Source organism: Phoca vitulina, unplaced genomic scaffold (assembly GCF_004348235.1).
Source record: "Phoca vitulina isolate PV1807 unplaced genomic scaffold, GSC_HSeal_1.0 scaffold40, whole genome shotgun sequence".
Classification (NCBI taxonomy): Eukaryota; Metazoa; Chordata; class Mammalia; order Carnivora; family Phocidae; genus Phoca; species Phoca vitulina.
This window is the reverse complement of record NW_022589743.1, coordinates 16,066,204-16,074,608: the sequence shown is the minus strand read 5'-3', so window position 1 is coordinate 16,074,608 and position 8,405 is coordinate 16,066,204. Positions and strand designations below refer to the sequence as shown.

General features: G+C 39.2%; 1 protein-coding gene across 1 annotated transcript in view; it reads left to right on the top strand.

The window, feature by feature from the left end:
• The window catches only part of TAF15 (TATA-box binding protein associated factor 15), a 30,965-nt gene continuing 22,560 nt past the window's right edge, over positions 1–8,405 (top strand). Inside the window, exons 1-2 of the mRNA XM_032428623.1 lie at positions 1–119; positions 7,117–7,156. Of these exons, the coding sequence (XP_032284514.1) occupies positions 113–119; positions 7,117–7,156 (47 nt within the window). The 5' untranslated portion in view covers positions 1–112. The remainder of the gene's footprint in view (positions 120–7,116; positions 7,157–8,405) is intronic.

Sequence of the window (8,405 nt, the reverse complement as noted above, 5' to 3'; positions counted from 1 at the left end):
CGGGCTCAGCCCGCCGCGCCGCCCTCAGTACAGCTCCGGCCGCCGCGCCGCTTGGCTCTCGTATCCCTTGTTCTCGGCGGGCTCTGGGGGCTCCGCGCTGCGGCCGTTAGTCATGTCGGGTAGGTGACTCCTTCAGCGAGCAGCGGCAGCGGCGAGAAGGGGCCTGGCGGGGTTGGGCCGTCTTCCCGCCCACCGGAGGGCCCCGAGGGAGAGCCTCCGGCCCTGAGGGAGGCTGGGGGGGGGGGGCGGCCGCGGCAGCCGCCATGTTGGACTGAAGGGACGCACGCTCCCAACGCTCTCCGTCTGCAAATCTCGGCGGGAGTGCTTCGGGCCCCCTGTTTTTTGACCCTGTCCTTGGAACCTGAGGAGACGTGCCGCTCCCGGGGAGGGTGTGTGAGTTGGGGGGGGGGCGGAGGCCGTCTACGCCATCACGGGGGCGGGGGGAGCCCGTGATTAGAGCATCCGCTGAGAGAATCGGTGCTTCTGGTTCTCCGCTCCGCCTCAGATCTTTCAGCGAGGCCTCGGGCCACTCGTCTCGCCGCCTCGTACCTCAGTTTCCCCATCTGTGAAGTGGAGCTGGGCCTTCCTGACTCACCCATTCATCAGGTGGGGGTCTTGACGCTCTGGGAGCCCTGTCAAAGGACGTTGCCTTGCACGAAACCCTACTTACCGTCATTCCCTCTACCGTCACCACCCGGATTCGAATGGGGGTGTTTGCATATAATTCAGCTTCCTCCTCAGCCTCCTCTCATTTTTCTCCCTTCTCCAGTTCATCTCCTGCAAGAGCCCTGAAAATGAGCCTTTTCTATTCTGGATAGACTTCCGTAGGTACATGTGGCATTTACCTTAAAGTATACAGGCCGAAGGAAAGGCAGTCTTACACCAAACATTTAAAGTGACCGACACCTCCACCCCCTCCCTTGTGTGGAAGAGGGGGAAAAAAAAGGCATCGATCTCTTTAGGACAGTCAGTTTAGGTCCTGCTAATAAACCCGAATATAAAGTCTGGAACACGAATGTTCTCTAGATTTAGCAGTCCTAGCTAACCACGCAAGGTCCTCTGTTGTGGGTCCCTCACAGGCTGCAAAGACCCAGCTGTCCACTTGCTAGAAAACATGAGAGATCACGTTTCATGTGAAAAAGCAGAACATTTCCTTGAAGCCATATGATGGGGATCAAAGTGATGGCTGGCACAGTCTTTCACATTTTTTAAGGGAGTTGGTACTTAAAAAACAAACACAACCCCCCCCCCCCCAGTGCATTCTTGCAGAAGGATGGAAATGTGTGACAAAAAGCAAGTAGCAGGCTGAGATGAGGCCAAAGTAACAAGACTGGCTGGACAGGAGAATAATAAACCTTCCTTAGATTAACCTTAATATTAAGTCTGAATATTGAGCTTTTGTGGAACGGGGCACCTACCTGACGGAAGAGGCTGTTAACTGCACAGGATTTCTCTCTTGCTTCTTTCAGTATTTAATCCTTGCTCCAAGGAAAAATAATTTCTTACTCCAAGTAGACATTGGTACATCTTTTACCAGGTGCATAATTTGGAATGAAGTCTGGTAAAGCTCCACAGAAGTATGTAGAAGTATGTCCTTAGGAGGTGTGTAACCCATCCATGGTTTAGATTCTCCTACCCTCATGGGGAGATTTACCGTTTCAATGGACATTAAAAACTATTGGCGTTGTCTTGAATTTTAACATCTTTATTGGTGTAAAACAATGGCTAGTCTTATAGGACTGCGTAGCTTTTATGGAAGATTAAATTTTAGAGGTTACCATCTGTAAAATCCAGGATTTTCAGTGTGTCATATTAGTGTGTGAGCTGGTTTATCCATTAGTACTGGTCTTCAAAGTACCAAGACACTAGATTAATTTGTCACTTTGTAAGTTAAGTTTTTTAAATATCAAGATTGGCTTTCACATGTGAAAAGAACTTTATATAAAAATTGTTTCTAAATTAAGTCCATTAAAGCGAGAATCTTTTAAGTTCTACTTAGTGTTGTTATATGCTGTTTATACATTTTGTAAAATGTGTATAAAAATATTTTTGATTTTGTATAAAAATAGTATGCTTTTGACTTGTTTTTTGGTGAATGTTTCAATTAATAAATTAACAGTAAACCCCCCTAAACAGCTGATTGCATTAAGTTTAGTTAAATCCTTTAAACATTCCAAACTCAACCACTCCAGATGCCTGATAAAGCAGACTTATAAACTTAATAAAATATAAGTGCTTACATAGTCAATAAATAAGTAAAAATTGTAAATATTTTAAATCAAACTCATTCGAATATTGTTTACAAATGTGAATTATCTGACACCTTCAAGTTAGAATCAAACGTATCAGTTATACATACAAAAATTAAAGTTAAGATACTTCTCATTTTGGCAATATGGCAGACCAAAATAAATTGAAAATCCTCTATCTACAAACACCAGAAATGCAAGAATTTACAAAAAAAGGGCAAGACCTAACTGCCAGAAATGAAGTAGAAGCCAGCATAGAGCTAGCTTGACAGTTGCCCTGAAGAGGCAGGTATAGGTCTCATCATTTAGAGACTTGGGGTTTTTGTTTGTTTTTTAAGATTTTATTTGAGAGAGGACAAGCAGGGGTTGGTGGGGCAGAGGGAGAAGTAGGCCCCCTGCTGAGCAGGGAGCCTGACTTGGGGCTCATTCCCAGGACTCTGGGATCAAGGCCCCCTGCTGAAGGCACACACTTAACTGAGCCACCCAGGTGCCCCGAGACTTGGGTTTTATTACCCAAGTACCCAAGGAGATGAAGCCTTGAGACTATTAGAGCCAGATAATGGGAACTGAGACCTTATATAAAACCTAGATGTTTGGGGCGCCTTGGTGGCTCAGCTGTTACGCGTCTGCCTTCGGCTCAGGTCATGATCCCAGGGTCCTGGGATCTAGTCCCGCATGGGGCTCCCTGCTCTGCGGGAGGCCTGCTTCTCCCTCTCCCACTCCCCCTGCTTGTGTTCCCTCTCTCGCAGTGTCTGTCTCTGTCAAATAAATAAATAAAATCTTAAAAAAAAAAAAAAGCAAAAAACCTAGATGTTTGAAAGATTGTCTTCAGTGAAAAAGTGAACTAGAAAAAAACCTTTGTATCAGCATAACAGATAACAAGGAAGCTTGGGCCCTGAGTGAGGTAGGTCTGTCCTGAGAATTTGTAACCTGGGAACTGCTTCATACAATTTGGGTGTACATTTAGGCTAATTATGGGGGTCCAGGAAAACTTAAGCCAAGAAATTAACATAAAAATTGGTTCTGGGCTGGTAATAACCTTGGGGCTCCTGGTAGAAACAAATGAACAACCTTTTCTGGAGGAAATTTCACAGCCTAGGTCACAGGAATCTTCTAGAAAAAATAGGCCTTGCAAAAGGTAGATTCACATTAAAAAATTGTAGAACTCGAGGAGACAGTTCACCAAAATGAGAGTTTGTGACAAATGGGGTTAGAACCCCTAATAGGTAATCTGAAAGCAAATAAGTTTGAAATTACTAAAAACCTAAAGGAAGGAATCAACCCTAAGACCAAGATGTTACGAAGAAAGGCCATATAGATTTAAAAAGAACCTAGTATGAGATAGAAACAGTGGTTAAGTTGAATTGCAGACCTAGCAGAAGAAGTAATTAGTGAAGTGGAAGACAGATACAATTACCCACAATTCAATTCAGGAGATGAAAAGCAAGATTTAGAAACAGATGGAGAAGTCCTGTCATACATCTAATATGTATATAATATGTCTCCTAAGAAAATGTGGGAGGAATCAGGATTATAGTTGAGATTTTTCCAAGATTGATGAATATTTTGGATCAAAAAACAGTAGTTTCAAACATGAGATACCATGTTCAATTCATCCTAGATACATTGATGTGAAACTGCAGATTATGAAATACCGATTACCTACCAGAGGAAAACAGGGAAATGGTAAGATTGGTAGACTTAAAAATTCTAAGAAGTTGGAAAATAATGAAATGATATCGAGTCTAAAGATTAAGAGTACCACTTTTAGGCCTTTGCCAAAAGAACTAAAAAATGTAAATCCAGAAAGGAGAGATAGGATGCAAAAAACAATAGAAGGAGCAAACACAGTAAATAAAAAGCAAATACTAACAGTATGGAACATTGAAGATTAAAGTGATTACATTTGGAAGTTAAAAAATGGAAGCAAAAAGAACAAAAATTGAATGTTTTACTACTAAAGCAATAGGGGAAAAGGGAGTAAAGAAAATCCAGTAGGAGGCAGAAAAGGGGTTAAAAGAAAAAGAAAACCCTAGTAAGTAGAAAAATCTAATATAGGCGTATAGGAATAAGTGAAAAGTAAAAATACGAAAACGCCAATTGAAATAGTTTCACATTGGGAAAAGAAATTATCTCTGTGTTGTTCAGAAATTAGATACCTGAAACATAAGATTAAGAAATGTTGGACGTATATAGAGATAGAAAAAGATGAACCGGACAAACACCAACCGAAAGCAAGATTGATTGTTTAGTTGTTACCAGTCAAAATAAAGTTTGGACATTTTTAATCATAATGTAATGTTAAAAGAGGATTCATCATGAATATATAAATCTGTACTTTTATGTGCCTAACAAAATAGCCTCAGAATATAGAAACCAAAAAAATATAATTGACAAGTCTGGTCAAATGGAGTTTTTTTAAGCACACCTTTCTGTGTGATTAATAGATGGGGCAGACCAAATGTTGGAGTATGAATGGTATAACCAAGTTATCATCTAGACTTACAGAATTTACTCAACATTTAGGAAATGCACAGTTCTGGGGTGCCTGGGTGGCTCAGTCGTTAAGTGTCGGCCTTCGGCTCAGGTCATGATCCCAGGGTCCTGGGATCGAGCCCTGCATCAGGCTCCCTGCCCCCAGCGGGAAGCCTGCTATTCCCTCTCCCACTCCCCCTGCTTGTGTTCCCTCTCTCGCTGTGTCTCTGTCAAATAAATAAGTAAAATCTTATAAAAAAAAAAATACACAGTTCTTTTCAAGCACATAAGGGGTGTTTATGCAAGTAAAATATTTACCAAGGGGAAAGGCAAAAAACAGCAAATCCTAATAAGTACCAGGAATAATAGAGAAAATACCTTTTCTGGCTGCAATGGAATGTAATTAGAAAACAACAGAATCAAAACCCTATACACTTGGAAATGAAAGCATTTCTAAATCATGGATTCAGACAAGGCTCAAGTGTCAAGTACTCATAATGACCAGTAGTTTGAAATGCCATAAATAACATTTACAAACTGATTTTCTCTAATGAATATAAAACATTTGTACTTTCTCACTTAAATATATTTATACTAAGGGCCGTACTTATTGGTCAATATTATATCTTCTAGAGTTTTAATGTCAGCCAACTAAAGATTTATAATTTCAGAGAACCAAAGTGACTGGGTTAAGTTATGGACTCTCATATAGATTTGAGCCAGGGTCACATGACCTATATGCTGTGTACGTCTATAATTTTGCTTGAGCGAAAGGGAAATAAGCAGGTCTTAGACTCCACTCTCAGTGGAAGAACCCTCATCCATGCCTTGGGATATAATTGAAGCGAAATCTTCATTTATCCTCAGGATACTTTAAGTTTTACTCATACATCCCCCCCCCCCCCTTCATAACCCTTTTCAGTTTCTGATTTAGTTGAAGCTAATTTCCTTTCCCATTTGGTAGATGTATCTAATCTCTTTGTGGTCCAATTAGATTCTGTGTGCTTTTCATATTTTATTTGGTTATTAGCGATAAATCTATGGTCATTTTTTCATGGGTGTGGTAGTGATACACAATTTTTTCTTCATCTTAGCCTTATGTTCTTCACATTCATAGAAGTAGTTTGTCAGGATTTCATTCAATATTCTTAACGATTAAAGATTTAAAAAAATCTTGTTCAGTCTGATTGTAGATCTCTGCTGCAGAAAAGTGGCAAATCTGATGTTATCTACTTATACTGCCAATGGCGATGTTTTTATATTGTAGCTTTATGTGAATTGAATGCAAATGTCACTAATTTGATTTCTGGTGGGTTTTCAGAACTGTTTGACAGCAAATGATTTTGTTTCATGTTGGATGAGATTGGGCCTAATGGTCAGCTGTTTCAGATGGAGTTATTTTTTGCAGTTGAAAGAATATTTCGTATAATATTACTCTTATTCATCACTAATAAACTTTGACTCTGAGTAGAAACCCAAAGGATAGAGCCTCTTCAAAAGTTTTTGATATAACTGATGTTTTGAGGTGTTGAGAAAAGCTCAGAGTTTAAAAAAAAAAATTTTTTTTTAAAAGATTTTATTTATTTATTTGACAGAGAGAGACAAAGCGAGAGAAGGAACACAAGCAGGGGGAGTGGGAGAGGGAGAAGCAGGCTTCCTGCTGGGCAGGGAGCCCGATGCGGGGCTCCATCCCAGGACCCCCGAGATCATGACCTGAACCGAAGGCCGACGCTTAACGACTGAGCTACCCAGGCACCCCTAAAAAAGTTTTTTTGACGTTATTTAATTCATGCCTTCCTTGGTAGTTTTTATTGCCGAAAAGGAAGCTGGAAGTAGGTCTTGCTGAGTTGGTATGCCGATTGGCCAAGTCTCTGAAACCTTGGTAAAGTTGGAGATAAACAACTAACTTAGATGCTTTTACCAAAGTCTTCAGAGATCTGTTTGTTGCTGCTGATGGCCAGAGCGGTCCAGTACAGGGGAATGGTGTGTATGTTGGGCTGGTGAGGATTTGCAAGTCAGTGTAATCCTGGGGGTTTATCTTGTCAGAGTGTATGTCTCCCCCCCCCCCCTTTTAGTCTTGATTAGTTTCAATAGATGCCTTTTTGTATGTAAAGATAACTTGAGTTTTTGTTAAAAAGATGGATTTTTCACTGCTTGTTTTATGGTTGTTCACTTGGTTCTTGTGACCATCAGGACACATTTGTAAAGTAGTTGTTTTTCAAAGACGTAGTTACTGTAAACAAATCCTTGCACAGAATTTTAACTAGTTTTTTTTTTCTGTATGTAGTTTTTATTACATTTTCTTACTGCATTCCATCTTTAAAAGCTAAAGTCAGCCTTTGAGGGAAGCATAATTTTAAATAAGATTTAAAATTCTTTTTATGTGTTTTAGATTCTGGAACTTTCGGTCAGTCTGGGGGTGAGCAGCAAAGGTAAAGTATACATACATTTTAATGATACCATGTAAGAGTAGAACTGAGGGAAAAAAAGATGAATTGAGTCAAGCGTTCCTTTTGAGATTTGGTATCTGGATTTCTTAGAGTTAAATGTTAGCTTGTCAAGGGGGAAAGGCCTGTGTACATACATACTGAAACATTTTTTCTTTTTTTTTAAAAGCCTGCTTGAATCAGTAAATACAAATGCCCCCTAGAGATTAAGACAAATCTCATAGGTATTTTAAAGGTTTTCTTTAAGAATTTTTTTAAATGAAACTATTAAAAGGATTTAGACAATTGAACTATATAACAGGTTCTTAGAGAAAGCATTTAAATTTTTGATTGTATGTAATATGCTATTTTTTTTCAGAGCGGATTTTCTTTAAGCACTATATTAGAAATGCTTAGCATTTTAAAAACACTCCTTACCATGCTTATAATAAAAAGAAAAGTCTGTTTTTATGTGACTGAAGACATGCAGTAGGGTTCTCTTACTTGCCAGAAACACAGCCTTTAACTTACACTATAAACGTTTGCAGCTCAATGTGAGATATTCAGAATAGCATCTCAGGTATCTTCTGTCTTCAGGTTTTAAGCTTCATGAAAACAAAACTGGTTTGACTTTTCTATTCTCATAGGGTAGTGCTAACTTCATAATAGGCAACTAGCAAATGTTTATTCAGTGAAATATATAAAGTTAAAGTCTGTTAGCACTTGATAGCTCTAGAATAATAAAAATTTTTTTTTTTTTCCAAATATTTTTTTGGGGGCATATATTCAGAAAGTTTGTTTCTGACTTGTTAGAATTTACATGCTATAAAACTAAGGTTCAAATCTGAGGGAGGTACATTTATTCAGTCAACAAACTATATGCCAGGCTGTGCTGTGTTACGGGGATACAATATAATTATTAAAGGCAGATTTAGGGCAGATGGTAGGAAGAAATTAATCTGTCGAAACATAGCTAATTTGATTAAAGTGCTAACTTAAAAAATTATTTTTCATTTTTATTATGGGTCTTACTTCCATGTAGTCAGTCCCCACACCCAAGTATAATTCTCTTGAGATTTTCTAGTTCTACTCAAGTTTTATTTGTGTGAGATTGTCAAAGCTAAACTTTTGGTGCTTGTTTGGTATTTAAGAGGTCTGGGAGTGACTTCATTTATGTCTTAACAGTCTTTGGTCATCACCTTTCAATTTAGACTCTAAGAAACAGGCAAATTGGCAATTTCTCAGAAGAGAAGCT